Below are 20,915 nucleotides of genomic sequence, written 5' to 3' on the forward strand. Positions count from 1 at the left end.
CTTCGTCGCCAATATGTTGTGTGCAACCGATTGTTATTGTGGTGATAACTCTGCGACAAGCAGGATTCACTATAGACCAGGGGCTCTGCCATTGGTATCTAGAGTGTTGTTCTTTGACCTTGGGTCCCCAGATGTGGGTGAACTACAACTCCCAACATCCACCGCCAGCTTAGCTCTATGCTCAAGAATTATGGGAGCTGTAGTCCACCTACATCTGAGGACCCAAAGTTGAAGGACATTGATTGAGACCAGTCTTTCTCAACCTTAAGTCCCCATATGTTGTTGGACTACCACTCCCATCATACCTGACTGCGGGCCCTTCTCACTAGGGATGGTGGGAGTTGTAGTCCGACGTCATCTGGGAACCCGAGGTTGAAAGAGGCTGATCTAGAAGGGCAGCTTGAGTGAGCAGACCAGTATGGTGGGGCGGGGGGTTGGGGGGGGGGTCATAGAGCTAAGTCAAGATGGCTAGTCCTATTTCAACAAGTGGGTGGGGAGAGCACTGTGGAGGAAAATTTAAGGGGTAGGGCCCAATGTATCCATTAAACACTGACAGCTGAAAGACACCAAGTCCCTGAACTGCCCCTGTGAAAGACACCAAATCAGGGCTGGGAAACCTTTATCAACCTAAAGGCCACATAATGATCCTTCTGGGGACCACATGTGAGTGACAGGTGAGGACAGAAGCAAAAATGAATGGAGCTACTTTAGGCCATATCCATTGATGCTAGTCCTAATCAGAATAGAACCTTTGGTGTTAATGGACATGACTACCTAAAGTCCATTCATTTTAATGGGTCTACACTGAGTTGAAAGTCAAGAGTCTTCCTGCAACTAGTATTCAGCTTCTAAAGCTGGACATTCCTTTGATCTGGCACAATGATCTGCCCTCAATAAATATATCCTCTTCCTTAAATATCACCACTACCTTTTAAAGCCATTATAGGCAGTGACCATCCACATCTTGTCTCCAGAGCCAGACTTTGAAAGTCGTGTCCAGTGCCAGTCTTGCTAAGAGTAGACCCACTGAGGTTAAGTTCAGTCCATTCATGTCAATGGGTTGTGCCCAATGCTAGTCCTACACAGAGCAAACCCACCAAAATTAATTAACGTGGCTGTCTTAGATTCATTAATTTCAGTGGATCTACTCTGAGTATACTAGCATTGACTACATCCCTATGGATTTCCTCTGATTACAACTACCACTGATTAGGATACTACCCAATGTGATGGTGTGGTGTTCAATGGATTTGATTTCTTGCATTCAACGTCATTGTTGTTGTTGAAAAAGTGAAGGGCCATGGTCCATAAAGGCAAGTGATAGTTCAAGATTCAATAAAGGCAAGAGATAGTTCAAGGATAGGGAACCTGAGGCCCTCCAAATGCTGTTGGATTCCAGCCAGCCCCATCAAGCTTACCTGTGGTCAAGGATGATGGCATCAGAAGGGCCATAGGTCTTCTATCCCTACATTAAAAGAAGGCAGATTGGTGATGGAGGTAGTCGGGGCAGTGAAGGCAAGCAATGGCCTATAGGGACGCGGGTGGTGCTGTGGGTTAAACCACAGAGCCTAGGACTTGCCGATCAGAAGGTTGGTGGTTCGAATCCCCACAACGGGGTGAGCTCCCATTGCTCGGTCCCTGCTCCTGCCCACCTAGCAGTTTGAAAGCACATCAAAGTGCAAGTAGATAAATAGGTACCTCTCTGGTGGGAAGGTAAACGGTGTTTCCGTGCGCAGCTCTGGTTCACCAGAAGCGGCTTAGTCATGCTGGCCACATGACCCGGAAGCTGTACACTGGCTCCTTCGGCCAATAAAGCGAGATGAGCGCCACAACCCAGAGTCGGCCACGACTGGAACTAACGGTCAGGGGTCGTTTACTTTTACCTTTATGGCCAACTACCAGGGGCACGGGTGGTGCTGTGGGTTAAAGCCTCAGTGCCTAGGGCTTGCCAATCGAAAGGTCGGCGGTTCGAATCCCCGCGGCGGGGTGCGCTCCCGCAGTTCGGTCCCAGCGCCTGCCAACCTAGCAGTTCGAAAGCACCCCTGGGTGCAAGTAGATAAATAGGGACCGCTCACTAGCGGGAAGGTGAACGGTGTTTCCGTGTGCGGCTCTGGCTCGCCAGAGCAGCGATGTCACACTGGCCATGTGACCCAGAAGTGTCTTCGGACAGCGCTGGCCCTTGGCCTCTTTGAGTGAGATGGGCGCACAACCCTAGAGTCTGTCAGGACAGGCCCGTACGGGCAGAGTATAGCAAAGTCTGGAGGGCATTGGTGCAGGAATACTCCTCACTAGCTGCTCCACCAGACCATCTCCGGTGTGCACTTATCCTTTCTCACCCTTGCCACAAGTACAGACTGATCAGCGTTGTCATCACAAGCAGGACTTAACACATTGTGAGATCTGGCAGCTTGTTTGCGCGGATGTTAATCAGCTCCGCCTGTCCCTTGCTTGTCACTGCCCAGTCGCTGCCACAGCCAATCTATATCCTAATCTCCGTCAATTAACGAGGAACACTTTATCCCCTCTCCTTCCCTCCCCCCTTCTGCACCTCCGCTGTCAGGAGCACCCACCCCAAAGCCACAGCGATCGAGGGGGGAACGAGCCCTCCCCACATCTCAAACCCCCACCACCACCCTCTATTCACTTTCCAGTAACCTGGCGCACCCAATTAGGCGTTTGACACCCGAACCCGTTGATAAATTGTTTCTGTCATCTGTTTTCTGTCTTTCATTAAATGGGAAGACGGAGGACAGAAGGAGGGGGAGGAGGAGGAGGACACAGGCGAGGAGGACGGGGGTGGGGTGGGGGAGGAAAGGATGGGAGATGTGATCTCCCGTGCTTAGCGAGGCTAGATACATTAATTACAAAACGGCCATTTGTGGCATGAAAAAGCATTAATTAAATTTATGCAATCATTATCTTTAAACAGTCGTATCTGCAGAATAATCAGCCCCTGCCTTCGTCTCCCTTTTCCTCCACTAAGTAGTTCTAATCCCTGCTTTCCTAGACTTTATCTCAGGATCAGACGTCTCTTCTGCACTTGCAAACTTCGGAGAGCAGACGGAGCCCAAAACTCTTGCTTCTGAAATGCCAGGCGTGACATCCTTGTAGCAGCTCCAGGATGCCAGAGATGGGAATGAGAGTCTAGGGCTGTCATAATAATAATAATAATAATTTATTATTTATACCCCGCCCATCTGGCTGGGTTTCCCCAGCCTCTCTGGGCGGCTTCCAACAGAACACTAAAATACAATAACCTATTAGACATTAAAAGCTTCCCTAAACAAGGCTGCCTTCAGATGTCTTCTAAAAGTCTGGTAGTTATTTTTCTCTTTGACATTTGGTGGGAGGACGTTCCACAGGGCGGGTGCCACTACCGAGAAGGCCCTCTGCCTGGTTCCCTGTAACTTGACTTCTTGTAGCATGGGAACCGCCAGAAGGCCCTCGGCGCTGGACTTCAGTGTCCGGGCAGAACGATGGAGGTGGAGACGCTCCTTCAGGTATACTGGACCGAAGCCGTTTAGGGCTTTAAAGGTCAGCACCAACACTTTGAATTGTGCTCGGAAACATACTGGGAGCCAGTGTAGATCCTTTAGGACTGGTGTTATATGGTTGCAGCTGCTCCCCGTCATACGTCTAGGTACCACATTCTGGATTTGTTGTAGTTTCCAGGTCACCTTCAAAGCTAGCATCTTCCCATTATCCTTTAGGGCAGTGGTTCTCAACTTGTGGGTCCCCAGATGTTGTTGGACTACAACTCCCATCATCCCTGAGCTCTGGCCTTGCTGGGGTGATGGGAGTTGTAGTTCAACAACATCTGGGGACCCATAGGTTGAGAAAGGCTGCTTTAGGGGGAGCCTGTAGCTCCGGGGTAGAGCATCCAGGAGGTCCCAGGTTCAGTGATAGGAGAGAGCCCTGTCCAGAATCCTGAGGAGCCACTGCCAGCGTAGACAACACTGAGCTAGATGGACCAATATTCTCACTCAGCATAGAATGGCTTCCTGTAGAATGGCATCGCTGAAACTCAGTGGCTCTTTGGCTGTTTTAGCTGTTGTTATTAATCCCTGTCACTCCTACAGGAGACAGGGGTGGCCAACAACATGGATGGCTTTGAAAGAGGATTGGACAAATTCATGGAGGAGAGGGCTATCAGTGGCTACCCAGCCACGATGGCTGTGCTCTGGCTCCATTGTCAGAGGCAGCACTGCTTCTGAATACCAGTTGCTGGACAGGGAAGGAGGAGAGAGGGTTCTTGTGCTTGAATCTTGCCTGTAGGTTTCCCATCGGGAGATCTGGTTGGCCACTGAGAGAACACGATGATGGGCTAGATGAGCTGTTGGTCTGATCCAGCGGACTCTTACTTTTTTATGCTGGGAATGGCTCATATGAAGCAGCCATGACAGTAGGTGAGGGACACATCTGTTAATAATAATAATAATAATAATAATAATAATAATAATAATAATAATTTATTTATACCCCGCCCATCTGGCAGGGTTTCCCCAGCCACTCTGGGCAGCTTCCAACAAAACACTAAAATACAATAACCTATTAAACATTAAAAGCTTCCCTAAACAGGGCTGCCTTTAGATGTCTTCTAAAAGTTTGGTAGTTATTCTTCTCTTTGACATCTGGTGGGAGGGCGTTCCACAGGGCAGGTGCCACTACCGAGAAGGCCCTCTGCCTGGTTCCCTGTAACTTGGCTTCTCGCAGCGAGGGAACCGCCAGATGGCCCTCGGCGCTGGACCTCAGTGTCCGGGCAGAAGGATTTTCAGATGTTGCTGGACTCCCCATTATCATTGACCTTTGCCCATGCTGGAGCTGATGGGAGTTGAAGTCCAATAGCATCTGGAGGGGCACTAGTTCCCCACACCTGCAGGAAGATGTGGGGGGAAATGCGAGTAAGGCCATGATCCATGGTTTGTTCTTGTGGCTATCTCCATGGAACAATCTGCTTTCATTCAATGACTTGGATTCATAGATTAGGAAATGCTGGGTGTGAGGCAGTGTCTCCCCAAGTACTGTATTCCTTTCCTCTGGATGATGCCTTTTTAGGCCATACATTTAACACCCTATGATTCAACTTTAAACAATATTGGCTTCCGCAAATAATTCTGGGAACTGTAGTTTGTAGAGAGCCAGTGTGGTGTAGTGGTTAAGAGCGGTAGACTCATAATCTGGTGAACCGGGTTCGATTCCCCGCTCCTCCACATGCAGCTGCTGGGTGACCTTGGGCCAGTCACACTTCTCTGAAGTCTCTCAGCCCCACTCAGCTCACAGAGTGTTTGTTGTGGGGGAGGAAGGGAAAGGAGAATGTTAGCCGCTTTGAGACTCCTTTGGGTAGTGATAAAGCAGGATATCAAATCCAAGCTCTTCTTCTTGTTAAAGGTGCTAAGAGTTATCAGGAGACCCTGACCCCCATTCCCCTCTTGGAGCTACCCTTCCCATGAAGAGGGATTGATTACTAGACCTCTGGGAGTTGTAGTCTGGTAGGGGAATGCAGGTCTCCTGACAATTCTCAGCACCTTTAGCAAACTACGACTCACAGAATTCTTTGCAAGAAGCCATGACTGTTTAAAGTATTATCATAGTGCTTTAAGAGTACGTTGTGAATCTGGCCTTACTAAGAAGTTATACTGTAACAGGAGCTGTCCATGGTACTGGTTGTTAACACGCTGGGTAGAATCTTCCTTTTGCAATTTACAATGCAATCCTAACTCCTCAGAAGTAGGGGCTTGCTTCTTGGTAACAGGGTGAGGATCATTGCCTTAACTGGGAGGTGTTAAGAAAACAAATGCAACAGTATATGCTCTCAGTAATATCCAATAGCATTGTGTTCTGCATACCAATATTTTTGGTGGCTACTCCAAGAATAACCAATTGAGATTTCACATCAAAATTTACAGACTCCTGGGCTTTGAGAGCCCATTCGTTTCAGTGCTAGCAGAGAATGCGCAAATTCCTTTAAGCAGATTTCCCTAATATCCGGGGTTCAATTGGAAAGGGGGACGTGAGGAGTGGAGGCGGTTAAACCGGTTTAGGTTTCCAGTGCTGACGTGCCCTCAATGTGGAGGAGAGCCATCCCCTGTGTGATCTGTTGGCCTAGGAGCCCCTGCTCTGAACTATGAGGCCCCGATCCACATGCAAACGGGCAGTGTCATGTGCAACCCAGCTCAGACCATTTTATTTTATACTGAAAGGACCATTTCTAATTCAAGACCTGACTGGGGGCAGAGATGCAATTGCATACCTTTTCTCTATCTTGCTGTGTACACCAATTTAGGGAGATTTGTATTATTGGTTATTGCACATGCATGATAGAAAAGTTGGAGTCATCCTGTTTGCTTTGGACCCAGGGTCTGAATCTGCAAAGGCAGCTTTCTAGCCTCCTGTGTCTGAAAGGAAGGGCCTGTAGTTCAGCTGCAGAACATACGTACAAAAGTTCCAAAGGCTTGGTCCTTGGGATTCACTAGATGAGCCATTGGGTCCCTTGGAATTCTACAGTCCTATGATTCTGTGATTTCCTGGTGGAGCTGGGACTAAGGTAAAGGTACCCCTGACCATTAGGTCCAATAATGGCTGACTCTGGGGTTGCGGTGCTCATCTCGCTTTATTGGCCGAGGGAGCCAGCGTACAGCTTCCGGGTCATGTGGCCAGCATGACTAAGCCACTTCTGGCAAACCAGAGCAGTGCATGGAAACGCCGTTTACCTTCCTGCTGGAGCAGTACCTATTTATCTACTTGCACTTTGACGTGCTTTCAAACTGCTAGGTTGGCAGGAGGAGGGACCGAGCAACGGGAGCTTACCCCGTCGCGGGGATTCGAACCGCCAACCTTCTGATCGGCAAGTCCTAGGCTCTGTGGTTTAACCCACAGCACCACCCGCGTCCCTGGGAGCTGGGACTATTCCCTGTCAAAACCCCAGATAACTATTGCCAGTCAATACTGAGCTGGGTGAACTTATAATTTAAGACAACTTTCTGCGTTCCTGTTTAAAGCTTCCCTTTATTCAAAACCACAAGGGCTGGGATCTTAGTTTATTTTATGGGCCCAGCAGTTGAGCATCTGCTTTGCACGCAGAAAGTCTTCATTTAAACTTAATGCCTCCCTTAATGCCCGAAACCCTGAAGAACCACTGCCAGCCAGTGTAGACAAAGCTGAGCTGGATGAGTCAGTCTGACATGGTTTGAGACAACACCTTCCGATGTCTCCATTTAAAGCAGCCTTTCCTTGAGAACCATATGACTAGAGCAACAAACCGAGAGAGGAAGCTGGTGGAAAGGAATTGCTTCTCAATTGTTTAAGGCTCTCTCCATTCACTAGCCATCCCGGAGTAAATTCAGTGTTTGGCCTGGAATCTTGCTAGCTGGCACCATGTTTGGTGAACTTTATCGAGGCTATTTCATCTCCCCACAGACACACACACCCCACCTCTTTCTCTTTCGATTTTTTCCCCGGTCCTATGCCCTGAGGCATTGGCTTGACTTAACTGGTGTATCTTACACTGTAGTTAAGCTGGACTTTAACTGATTGCAGCGGTCCGCTTGATCAGAGGTGGGGAGAAGTGGGGGGGGGGAGAAAGAAAGAGACAGAGAAGGAGAGTTCCACCGCAGATTGGAAGACTATCAGCCAGCCAGCCAGCCAGCCTAGCCTGAGGCAGGGATATGCCACTCGGTAGAACCCTTTGTAGTATACATCTCTTTTCACAATTTATAGATACTTCCCTTTTGCCATCCCAGGAAAAAAGGAAGGAAGAAGCAGAGAAGGGGGATGTGGGGAGAGCCTCAAAGGATCTCCGCGAAATCTTGTTTGGAAGCAGTGAACCACCACCCTGACTCCATTACTGGTGCCTGCGGGGGGTGGGCGATAGGAGCAGAGGGACCGATCTGCTCAACTGAGGAACAGGGAGGAGGGGAGAGGAAGAAGGTGGGGTGTGTTTCAGATCGGCTTTGTCGATTTGTGCCGGTGTAGGGCTGCAGAGGAGAAGGAGGAGAAACCACAATGATGTGCTTTGTTTGTTTTTTTTCCTTTTCAGAAAACCTTGGGTTTTTGTTTGGTTTTTTTAATTTGGGGGATAGTTTAATAGGCCCCTTTTGACCCTTAGCAGTAAAATGTGTAGGGTGCTTTGTTTTGGTTTTTCAGGCCCTTCCTGCTTTGGAGCAGGACTAGCCATGGTTTTAGAGCAGAGGGACGCGGGTGGCACTGTGGGTTAAACCACAGAGCCTAGGACTTGCCGATCGGAAGGTCAGCAGTTCGAATCCCCGTGACGGGGTGAGCTCCCGTTCCTTGGTCCCTGCTCCTGCCAACCTAGCAGTTTGAAAGCACATCAAAGTGCAAGTAGATAAATAGGTACCGCTGCGGCAGGAAGGTAAACGGTGTTTCCGTGCGCTGCTCTGGTTGGCCAGAAGCGGCTTAGTTATGCTGGCCACATGACCCGGAAGCTGTACGCCGGCTCCCTCGGCCAATAAAGTGAGATGAGCGCCGCAACCCCAGAGTCGGCCACGACTGGACCTAATGGTCAGGGGTCCCTTTACCTTCACCTTAGCCAGAGGTATTCGTGGAGGAGAGGGCTGCTCATGACTCCTAGCCATGATGGCTACAATCTGCAAATACCAGTTGCTGGAAACTACAGGAGAGGAGAGTTATTTTTGTGTTTGGGTCATGCTTGGGGGTTTCACACAGGAATCTGGTTGGGCACTGTGAGAAAAGAATGCTGCACTGGATGGGCCTTTGGCCAGATCCAGAAGGTCTCATAAGTTATAGTATTGGCCACCAAATTCATGGAGGGCAGGGCTATGCTCTACCAGTTGCTGGAAATCACCAGTGAGGAGAGTTGCTGTTATTGGTTTCCCATCATGGGTATCTGGCTGGCTTCTGTGAGAACAGGTTGCTGGACTAGATGGGCACCTGCTTGATCCAGCATGTTCTTAATAAATGAAATGTCTAAATAACTGAAATGTCTCATTATTATTATTATTTTAATCACCAGTAGGTATTTCCCTATTGCTTGGGAAATGCATTTCTCGTTGGCCGAGCAAATTGCTTAGGAACTTCTACTGAGTCGGACGATTAGAAGATTCAGTAAATTCATGAATGGCTACTAGCCACAGGGCCTAAGTTCTACCCTCAATGCCAGAGACATTGTTTGTCTCTGCATAGCATTTGCGGGGTAGCACAAGTGGGGTAAGTGTTCCTGTTACGCTTGCTGTTGTACTGCTTGCAGCCTTCTCATGGGGAAATCTGGCTGGCTACAGTGAGAACCCTCTTTAGCCTAATTGAGTTACAGGCCTCCTTTTAGCAGCCTCCACGCCCCTCAGTGTTTTCACACAGCGTGCGAAGCTGTGATTTTAAACTCTGGAACTCGCTGCTGCAGGAGGCGGTGAGGCCCACCAACTTGGATGTCTTTAAAAGAGGATTGGACAAATTCATGGAGGGTAAGGCTATCGATGGCTACTAGCCATGATAGTACGCGGCCTAGGACCCACATACCTACGGGACTGCCTCTCCTGGTATGCCCTGCGGAGGACCTTAAGGTCCACAAATGACAACACTTTGGAGGTCCCAAGTTGCAAGGTGGTTAGATTGGTCTCAACTAGGGCCAGGGCCTTTTCAGTACTGGCCCCAACTTGGTGGAATGCTCTGTCACAAGAGACCAGGGCCCTGCGGGACTTGACATCTTTCCGCAGGGCCTGCAAGACAGAGCTGTTCCACCTGGCCTTTGGTTTGGACTCTTATGTTTTCCCTCCCCTTACTGTTTTGATCCATGGGCTACTTTTAAAATGAGGCTGCATTTTAAATTGCATTTTAACCTGTATTTTAAATTGGTTCCCCCCCCCCCCCATTGTGTTTTTATTGTAATTTTACTGGTGTTGACTGCCCTGAGCCCGGCTCTGGCCGGGGAGGACGGGGTATAAATAAAATTTATTATTATTATTTATTATGATGGCCAAGTTCTGGCCTCCCTGGCTGAAGGCAGCAATGCTTCTGAATACCAGTTGTTGGAAGCCTCAGGGAGAGATAGTGCTCTCATGCTTGGATCCTGCAGGGGGTGGTTCCCATTGAAGCATATGGCTGGTCACCCAGAGAAGAGGATGATGAACTAGACGGGCCGTTGAACTCTTCCTATAAAATGAATAGACTCTTTCTCTCTGCATTTGCAGTGCCAACTTTCCAATAGTTTTTAAAATACGGTCTTTTGTAGTCTTTAATGTCCCTTTTAAAATAGCTGCTCTTACCAATTCCCATTGTAGGCAAATCAGTCTGTGATTATGTATAGGGTATTAACACGTCGGCGGAGAGAGAAGGAAGGAGTTTGCTTTGCGGCTGAGAGAGGGATAAAATGAGGTTTAAGGATCTCAGTGCGGAGATGGGAAATATTAAGTTAGGTTTGAAAGAAGCGTTCCTTGAATACTCTCTGGGGATTAGGGAATGGAGTGGTGAGCGAGGCAAGAGAATCCGCCTTAATGATGCCAAGATCCATCCCTCATAAAGGGATTCCACGTAGAGGATGGAGCTTTCGGTATCAATGACCTAACAGACTTTCTCCCTCTCTCTCTCTCTCTCAGCCCACCACCCGAAACATCTCCCTTTCCAATCTAATTCCAACCAAGCTTTTCAAATATTGTGATAAGGGAGAACAAACGGGAAAAGGAGGTTGGAGGGTCTCTCGTGGCCATTTAAAGAAGGAAGGGGATTTTCTTCTTGTCTTGCAAAGTCGAGGGGGGATTGCGTTCTTCCCAACCCAGACTCTTCAGCGCTTGCCTTAGAAGGACAAAATGACTACCAGTATGATGGCGATGTGATTTCTAAACAGAGACGGAATGGCAGTCTGTCAGGGAATGTTGAACAGGGAGTTGAGTTAGATGAACCTTGGTGCCTCTTTCCAATTCTACAATTCTATGATATTATTATTATTATTATTATTATTATTATTATTATTATTATTATTATATGATACCTTCAGGATCGGAGGGCAGCATGCCTCTGAAAACCAGTTGCTGGGGTGCATGAGTGGGGAGAATGTTGTTGCCCTCATGGGCTTCCCATTGGGTCATCTGGCTGGGCTCTGTGTGGGGAGGATGCTAGACTAGATGGGGTCCCCTTTGGCCTGATCCAGCTGCTTAAATTCAAGCTCTTTTTCCCGTATGCTCAATGGACCAATGACTTGTGGGCCAGTTGTGAAACCTGCGGTCCCCTAGATGTTGCTGGGCTGCAACTCCCATCAATATTGACCATTGGCCAGCTTGACTGTGGCCAATGGGAGATAGTCCAACAAAACTGGAGTTTCACAGGTCCATCAGCTCAGTATTGACCACAATGGCAGAAAGCAGCTCTTCAGGGTCTCCCAGCCCTACCTGAAGATGCCTTTGGAGATGAACCTGGGACCTTCTTCATTCAAAGCAGATGCTCTACCCCTGAGCTACAGCCCATGTCTCAAGAGAAGGCTAACATGTGTGTTGCAAAACTGATACATGGTCCTTCTCCAAAGATGAAGGTGGGGCGTGCCTCACCTGTGTTGCTTGCAGATAGGAAACTATGAATTAGACAATTGTGGGCTAGATCAGTGAATAAATGATAAGGAGAGGGCTCATAGCTCCAGGTTTCATACGGAGAATCATAGAATTGATAGAAGGATCTCTCTTAGAGCAAGAAGTGGGAACCTGGGGTTGCAGTGATGTTAGACTCCATCTCCCATCAGCGACAGACAGCTGATGGGAGAGGGGATTTGTTGTGCAACAGCATCCAGAAGGTCTGATATCCCCAAGCCCTGGAAGAAGACAGAGTTGTGGTGGAAATAGATTGGGGCAGTAAGGACACGTGATAGTCTAGTTCAGGGATGGGAAAGGTGTGCCCCTCAAGAAGAAGAAGAAGAAGAAGAAGAAGAAGAAGAAGAAGAAGAGGAGGAGGAGGAGTTTGGATTTGATATCCCACTTTATCACTACCCAAAGGAGTCTCAAAGCGGCCAACAATCTCCTTTCCCTTCCTCCCCCACAACAAATACTCTGTGAGTTGAGTGGGGCTGAGAGACTTCAAAGAAGTGTGACTAGCCCAAGGTCACCCAGCAGCTGCATGTGGAGGAGTGGAGACGCGAACCCGGTTCCCCAGATTACGAGTCTACCTCTCTTAACCACTACACCACACTGGCTCTCTTCTAGGTGATGCTGGCCCCTATCAGCCCTGGCCAACATATGGCCAGGGGTCAGGGATGATGGGAATTGTAGTCTAGCGATATCTGGAGGACCCCACAGATCCCACATCCCTCCATTAAAGGAAGACAGAATTGTGATGGTGCTGGCTGGGGGCACTAAAGGCAAGTGATGGTCTAGTTCAGGAATGGGGGGCCTGCAGCCCTGCAGTTGTTCCTGGACCACAACTCACAACAGCCAACATACGGTCAATGATGTTGATGAGAGTTGGAATCTAGCAACATCGGGGGGGGGGACACACTGGAGGGACTAATGGTCTGACTTAGCATGGCAGCTTCCTATGTTCTTGCTGTGCCTTAAGGGAGAGCCATAGCTCAGAGTTTAGCCCTACTTTCCTTGCAGGGTGTTCCCAAGTTCAGACCCTGGCGGCATCTTGAGGTAGGTCTGGGAGAGACTCCCTGCCTGAAGCCCTGGAGAGCTGCTGCCGGTCAGTGTAGCCAGTACTAAGCTAGATGGAGCAATGTCTGACTAAGGCAGCTTCCTAGGGTCCTATTTCAATAAGCCCTTTATCCAGAGGACTAGAATGTGGTGCTGATAACACCAGGGTTGCAGGTTCGATCCCCATAAGGGACAGCTGCATATTCCGGCATTGTAGGGGGGTGGAAGAGATGGTCCTCAGGCTCCTTTTCCAACTCTGTGATTCTCAGAACATCTTTAGGGAAAGGACCACAGGTCAGTCACTGAGCATCTTCCTAGCTTGCAGAAGGTCTCAGGTTTAATTCCCAGCATCTCCAGGTAGGACCAGAAGAGACTCCTTGTCAGAAATGCTGGAGAGCTGCTCCTACCCATTGAGATAGAGGGAGCCACATGGGTCTGATTCTGTCTACAGCATCTTCGTACACTCCTGTCTAGCAGCAATAGTTGGGTCTTGTGCCGCTCGCCTTTCGCTCTCCGATACCCACCTGCCCTGGAGACCCAGTGGGCTTTCCCCACCCGATGCCCACCCCCTACGCCCACGTCCCCCTCCAAACCTAAAATAAAGCTATTGATGGCTGAGATTGGTTTGCCTAATTGTGGTTTGCACTCTGAAGCCATCTCCGTTTATCGTAAAGGGTGCACATTTTGCGGCTTGAGCCTCGGCGGCCAGAGGCCCTGAGGGCTAGCTCAGAAATGGAGAGAATTAATTACATTTAAAAAAAAAAAAAACTCCCCTTCTTTTAAAGTGTGTGAGAGAGTGATGAAATCCCAGAGGGGAGGAATGTGTAAGGGCTCTGTAGAAAGAGAGTTTGGGGGGTGGGGGTGGACTGCTAGTTCCCGCCACCACCAAAAGAAGAGGACAGAGAGATACAGAGAGATAGAGTGGCCCTTTGCTTCTGGCGCCTGAAAAATGGTAACTTGGGAAATTTCCAGTTTATTAATTTTATTTCATGGCATTTATTTCCCAGCTCTGCCTCCAAGGAGCTCCAGGTGGCATGTGTGCTTCTCTCCCTCCTCATCTTATCCCCACAACAACCCTATAAGGTTGTCAGGCCGAGAAGGAGACACCAGCCCAAGGTCACCCAGTCGAGTGACTATGGCTGAGCAGGGATTTGTACCCTGGTCTCAAAGGTCCACTCTAACCACACTAATAATAATAATAATAATAATAATAATAATAATAATAATAATTTATTATTTGTACCCCACCCATCTGGCTGGGTTTCCCCAGCCACTCTGGGCGGCTTCCAACAAAGACCAAAAATACACCAAAATGTCACGCATTAAAAACTTCCCTGAACAGGGCTGCCTTCACATGTCTTCTGAATGTCAGGTAGTTGTTTTTCTCTTTGACATCTGATGGGAGCACGTTCCACAGGGCGGGCGCCACTATCGAGAAGGCCCTCTGCCTGGTTCCCTGTAACTTCACTTCTCGCAATGAGGGAACCGCCAGAAGGCCCTCGGCGCTGGACCTCAGTGTCCGGGCAGAACGATGGGGGTGGAGACGCTCCTTCAGGTATACTGGGCCGAGGCCGTTTAGGGCTTTAAAGGTCAACACCAACACTTTGAATTGTGCTCGGAAACGTACTGGGAGCCAGTGTAGGTCTTTCAAGACCGGTGTTATGCGGTCTCGGCGGCCGCCCCGAGTCACCAGTCTAGCTGCCGCACTCTGGATTAGTTGTAGTTTCCGGGTCACCTTCAAAGGGAGCCCCACATAGAGCGCATTGCAGTAGTCCAAGTGGGAGATAACTAGGATAGCTGGGAAATGGGCTCGGATCTCACGGCAGTCAAGATTGTCATGAGCTTGGAACACAGTGTCCCTTTCTTTTGTGCCCCCGGTTTCTTTGTCCCATGTAGGACTTCACACAGGTGTGTGGGGAACCTTGGGCCCTCAGACGCTGCTGAACTACAACTCCCAGCAGCCCCAGCAAGCATGGCCCAATGGCCTGGGATAGTGAGAGTTGTAGTCCAGAAACATGTGGAGAGTCAGAGGTTCTCCATACCTTAATCAGTATCTGTAGCAAAGGCCTCTTCCATGAACCTGTGTGAGGGTGTAGGGACTCCAGCAGCCAGCATGGGACAATGGTAGTTGGAGTCTCAGGAGACTGGAAGATTCAGGACACATAAAAGTAGATAGACAGACAGACCCTCTTAAGAATATTAAGGAGTTGGGGAGGGGAAGGACTAGACCATGTGAAAAATGAACATACAGTGGTCCCTCAGGTTAAGTACTTAATTTGTTCTGGAGGTCCGTACTTAACCTGAAACTGTTCTTAACCTGAAGCACCACTTTAGCTAATGGGGCCTCCTGCTGCCGCCGCGCTGCCGGAGCACGATTTCTGTTCTCATCCTGAAGCAAAGTTCTTAACCTGAAGCACTATTTCTGGGTTAGCGGAGTCTGTAACCTGAAGCGTATGTAACCTGAAGCGTATGTCACCTGAGGTACCACTGTAATATTTTAGCTGCAGTTCATTCATTTTCAGCTTTATGTTCTTGTTATTCACAACATAACCTAGGTTTAAGGTGCCATTCAGCTCCTAGCTTTCATAGCTCAGTTTCTAACCCTTCCCAGGTTCTGCTTGCAGGGTTTCCATTAGGAGATCTGGCCAGCTACTGTGGGAGGGAGGAGCTTGATCCAAGAGGTTTTGCTTATGTTCTATGTTCCTGCCATACATGAGTAGCAGGTGGTACCTCCATGCTCAGAAGCAGTCTACCTTGGAATGCTGGGTGCTCTGAGCATCAGGGAAACGGGGTGAGCCTTGCCTTCACCCTCTGCAGTTAAGCTTCCCAAAGGAATTTGTGTGCTTCTCCCCATCCGGTTTGCTGCCACGTCCAGAGCCTCTTTGATCGGAAACTTCACTTCGAGCCGGCGTCTGATTGAACGCCTAGAGGGGATTTTGGAGGGAGCAATTGATAAGAAGCAGGAGAGCTGGGTGGCGGGGACAGGAAGGATGCCAATCACCCTGATTGACATGACAGATTTCCTTCCTGATAGTAATATATTTTATTTATATATATAGAAAAAAACCCTTTCAGATACGGAGAGGCTATTGATTTCTTGTTAGTGGTGGTAAACGCTCCAAGACATAATAAATTAGGAGAAAGCAAGGTCAATTGCAGGAAAAGCATGATAGAGGGAAATACTAATAATAATCCTTTCCTCTAGAGTTTGGATCTGCAAGTTTGGGGGTTGTTGTTTTTTTAATAAAATGGGACGGACGTGGAAGAGCTTCACTAGTTGGAATATCTGTGGTGTAAGGGTCACTTAGCTCAGAGTGTCCACACTCAGGGAGCTGCCAGGGTGGTTAGAGTATTGGACTAAGACCTGGGAGAGACCAGAGTTCAAATCCTGGCTCAGAAATAAGATTATTGGTTGATTCTTGCATTTATCCATTGCTTACTACAGGAAATGTTTCAAAGGACTTATTAAAAAAAAAACACGTAATACAAAAGTTTAAATACATCAGGAAGATAAAAATAGCATTATGGTGCTCATTGTTCAACAACACGAAAAGGACAAATCCTTTATATTTATTTATATCCTGCCTTTTCCCCCTGGACTGGGACCCGAGGCGTCTTATACAAGTTAAAACAAGACAGATAAAATACGAAAAAGCTAATATATATATATATATATATATATATGCAGGTTTTGGTGTCCTCGGGTGTCTTCCCGTGTAAAAGTTGGGGTGTCTAGGCGACGTTTCGACGAGGTCTCACTCGCCTAGACGTCGCCTAGACACCCCAACTTTTACACGGGAAGACACCCGAGGACACCAAAACCTGCATTCCTGTACCCGTGAAAATCTACGAAAGCATATATATATATATATATATATATATATAATCATTAAAAATCAATTGAACTGTAATAGAATTGGAACAAGATGAAAACACAAACCTATTCAAATACCGATGAAAAGAACATGAAGCCATAAAGCTCACTGGGCAACCCCATAGTCACTCATTTTCAGTCCATAGAGCATGAGACTTGTGCCCCACATTGGGGAAAACGCTTCCTGCATTGCAGGGGATTGGACCAAATGACCCCTGTGGCCCCTTCTGACTCTACAATTCTAACCTACTTTTCATGGTTGTTGTGAGAATAAACCGGGGCAGAATTAGAACCAGGTGCCCCACTTTGAGCTCCTTGGAGGAGAAAGGGCAGGGGATAAGCAAGGTAAATAAAAACAAATAGATACGCTGAATCAAGCCATTGGCCCATCTAGATCAGTCAAGTCTCATCATCTCTGACCATTGACCATGTTTGTCCAGGGCTGATGAGAACTGTAGCCCAACAACATCTGCAGGCAGAAGTCAGCTTCCCCATCTCTGGCCCACACTGACCAGCAAGATGTCACTGGGGTTTCAGAAAGGGACCCTCTCCCAGCCCCACCTGCCTGACACCCTAGAAAGCCACAGCTAGTTAGGGTAGTCCAGGGTTTCCCAGACTTGGGTCTCCAGCTGTTGTTGGACTACAACTCCCATCATCCCTTGCTAGCAGGACCAGTGGTCAGGGATGATGGGAATTGTAGTCCCAAAATGAGTTTGGGAAACCCTGGCGTACACTCTAGTGAGCTAGTTGGTCTGATAGCTGACTCTCTGTAAGGCAGTTCCCTGTTTAAATGAGTCTTTCAGAACCATGAGGACTAGGATCCTACTTAATTTGGGGGGAACGAACCATAGCTTGGTGCTGGAGTTCTGAGGTCCCAGGTTCAATCCCCGACATTTCCGTGAAGGGTTTGGAGTGTCTCTTGTCTGAAGAAACACCAAGTTAGATGGCAGCTTCCTGTATCGCAAGGGAAGGGCCCCAACTCAATGGCAGAGCATCTGCTTTGAATGCAGAAGGTCCCAGGCTCAGCCGCCAGCATCTCAAGCTTATATCTAGCAGACGTTGGGGCAAGGGGAGCCATCGGACTGTTTGCCGGGCGAGGAATCGCCTCTCCCGAAACAGCAGCGTGTCATTCGGAAAGAATAAAGTCCTCCCAACAGGAGGTTAGCGAGGGATAAAAAGCTTTCTTCCACCTCTTGCCGGGCTCCAAACATTTTCAATTTGGTGCATTAATTGAGGTCAATAAGATTATGCTACATTTTCAGACTTTCCCCCCCTTCCCGCCCTCACTTTTTCTTTATAAAAAAAAGGAAAAGCTTTGGAGTGGCGCAGAGGTCACTGCCGGCACTTCGGCGCTTTGCCAAAAAGCAAGGAGGGAGAAGCTGATGTTTCCTGTGGTCAGAGCATTGCCAGGGAAGCAGAGGGACTGGTCCGAGATTCAGAAAAGAGGTTTGTGTCAGAGTAGGAGGAGGAAGTGGCTTTGCTGGGAATCGCAAGTGTGGCCGGCTTCCCATTGGGGCCTCCGGGTGGCCACTGTGAGAGAGCAGGATGCTGAGCTAAATCTTTGGGCTCATCCAGCAGCCAGGCTTCTGTTATGCTCTTAAGTCTACTGGCAGTAGAAATTAGTCACAAGAAATAGATGGATCATAGAATCATAGAATAGAATCATAGAATCATAGAGTTGGAAGAGACCACAAGGGTCATCGAGTCCAACCCCCTGCCAAGCAGGAAACACCATCAGAGCACTCCTGACATATGGTTGTCAAGCCTCTGCTTAAAGACCTCCAAAGAAGGAGACTCCACCACACTCCTTGGCAGCAAATTCCACTGTCGAACAGCTCTTACTGTCAGGAGGTTCTTCCTAATGTTTAGGTGGAATCTTCTTTCTTGTAGTTTGGATCCATTGCTCCGTGTCCACTTCTCTGGAGCAGCAGAAAACAACCTTTCTCCCTCCTCTATATGACATCCTGCCTCCAAATTCCAATTGCTGGAAACCACACGAGAGGAGTGTTGCTCTTGTGCTTGCTTGCTGGTTTCCCACTGGGGAATCTGTGAGAACAGGAAGCTGGACTAGTTGGGACACTGGCATGATCCAAAAGATCTTCTTAGGTTCCTATGAGAGTGCTGTTGGTTTCCGATTGGTGGTATCAGGTTGGCCACCGTCATCATCATCATCATCATCATCATCATCATCATTTATACCCCGCCCATCTGGCTGGGTTTCCCCAGCCACTCTGGGCAGCTTCCAGCAAAGTATTAAAATGCAGTAGTCTGTTAAACATTAAAAGCTTCCCTAAACAGGGCTGCCTTCAGATGTCTTCTAAAAGTCTGGTAGTTGTTTTTCTCTTTGACATCTGGTGGAAGGACGTTCCACTGGGCGGGCGCCACTACCGAGAAGGCCCTCTGCTTGGTTCCCTGTAACTTGGCTTCTCATAGCGAGGGAACCGCCAGAAGGCCCTCGGAGCTGGACCTCAGTGTCTGGGTAGGACAATGGGGGTGGAGACACTCCTTCAGATATACTGGACCGAGGCCATTTAGGGCTTTAAAGGTCAGCACTGACGCTTTGAATTGTGCTCGGAAACGTACTGTAAACATGATGCTGGACTAGCTAGGGCTATTCTTAAAGTCTTCCATTCTTAAGAGTAGATTAGGCCAAATGATAACTAAAATGATATTGTACTACCAGCTCCATCTGGTATTCAGGCTGAGACCCTACCTGCCTGTGCACTGTCTTACCAGAGAGGTACATGCTCTGGTTATCTCCCTCTTGGACTGCTGCAATGCGTTCTATGTGAGGCTAGCTTTGAAGGTGACCTGGAATCCAGAATGCAGCACCTAGACTGGTGACGGGGAGCCGCTGCAACCATATAACACCAGTCCTAAAGGATCTACACTGGCTCCCAGTATGTTTCCAAGCACAATTCAAAGTGTCAGTGCTGACCTTTAAAGCCCTAAACTGCCTTTGCCCAGTATACCTAAGGAGCATCTCCACCCCCATTGTTCAGCCCGGACGCTGAGGTCCAGCTCCGAGGGCCTTCTGGCAATTCCCTACCTGTGAGAAGTGAAGATAGCAGGGAACTAGGCAGAGGGACTTCTCAACAGTGACGCCCGCCCTGTGGAACACCCTCCCATCAGATGTCAAGGAAATAAAGAACTACCCAACTTTTAGAAGACTTCTGAAGGCAGCCCTGTACTGGGAAGTTTTAAAGTTTGGTGTTTTATGTTTGGACAGGCTGTTGGCCGGATCCAAACACAACAATGCAAACACAACACGTAGGCTAATAGTTAGTAGAGAATATACAGTATAATAGAACAGTGATCATAGAAGTTTTTAATGTGTGACATTTTAATGTATTTTTAATCTTTGTTGGAAGCCGCCCAGAGTGGCTGGGGAGACCCAGCCAGATGGGCTGGGTACAAATAATAAATTCTTATTATGTTATATTATATAGTCTCTACTAACGTTTAGCCTACGTGCTGTGTTTGTATTGTTGCGATTGGTTCTTATTGTAACACAGGGGTTTCTTTTTGGTTCGTTGGCCTGATCCAGCAATACTCTTAAACTTGAGTTTAAAAACTAATGAGATGAGTACCGTTGTTCTCGGATCCTGCTTACCTTCTTTCCCTAGGCATGTGGTTGGCCATTGGTACAGAAGAGGACACTGAACCAGATGGACCTCTGGCCCGATCCAAATTGTGGCGTTCTTGCATTCTGTTCCTCCCAAGCACTCAGTTCTCTTTAAACCTCTGGCTCGCTGCTGCTTTCTCTCTCCATGCATCGTATGCCTGGTGCCATTGTTCCCCATTGACTTGGGTCTCATCTTGCAACCCCCTCCCACAGGTCATGAGCATCCTGAGCAACCCCAGCGGGGTCCCCCCGCAGCCCCAGGCTGACTTCTCCATCTCGCCCCTCCACGGCAGTTTGGACACCGCCAACTCCATCTCGGCCAGCTGCAGTCAGAGGAGTGACTCCATCAAGTCTGTTGACAGCCTCCCCACCTCGCAGTCCTACTGCCCCCCAACCTACACCACCACCGGCTATAGTGTGGACCCGGTGGCCAGCTACCAGTATGGACAGTACGGGCAAAGTAAGTATCTGCTACCGGAGGGTTAAGACCCTGCCTGTTGGTGGGGTGAGGTGTGATTGTTGCAGAAACTCATGCAGGAGGGCAACAGGTAACCTCCTCTGCATCTCTGGAGGTGGGTGGGAAGTTGTGGTTCCTGTGTTGCAGAGGGCTGGACTAGATGACCCTTGGAGTCCCTTCCAACTCTACAATTCTATGATTCTAAGCAGGGACCCACACAGAGAACCACATCAGGATAAATTTTACAGAAAACTGTGTAGACATTTGCTAAATTAATGGATGCCAGTCAAAGTTGGCATTCTTCGCTCCATGGACCAACATAAATGCAATGCATAAATAAGTACGCCATCATCAGTATTATTACTATTATTATTA

The 20,915-nt window shown here is 48.4% G+C and overlaps 1 protein-coding gene across 5 annotated transcripts in view; it reads left to right on the plus strand.

The window, feature by feature from the left end:
* The window catches only part of PAX7 (paired box 7), a 171,172-nt gene that overhangs the window by 141,639 nt on the left and 8,618 nt on the right, over positions 1-20,915 (plus strand). For all 5 annotated transcript variants that reach the window (XM_083454058.1, XM_083454055.1, XM_083454054.1 and 2 more), the window contains one exon: positions 20,297-20,543. In XM_083454058.1, coding sequence (XP_083310184.1) covers positions 20,297-20,543 — 247 coding nt within the window. The remainder of the gene's footprint in view (positions 1-20,296; positions 20,544-20,915) is intronic.

This window comes from Podarcis tiliguerta (assembly GCF_965153285.1).
Source record: "Podarcis tiliguerta genome assembly, chromosome: 8".
NCBI classification, from domain to species: Eukaryota; Metazoa; Chordata; class Lepidosauria; order Squamata; family Lacertidae; genus Podarcis; species Podarcis tiliguerta.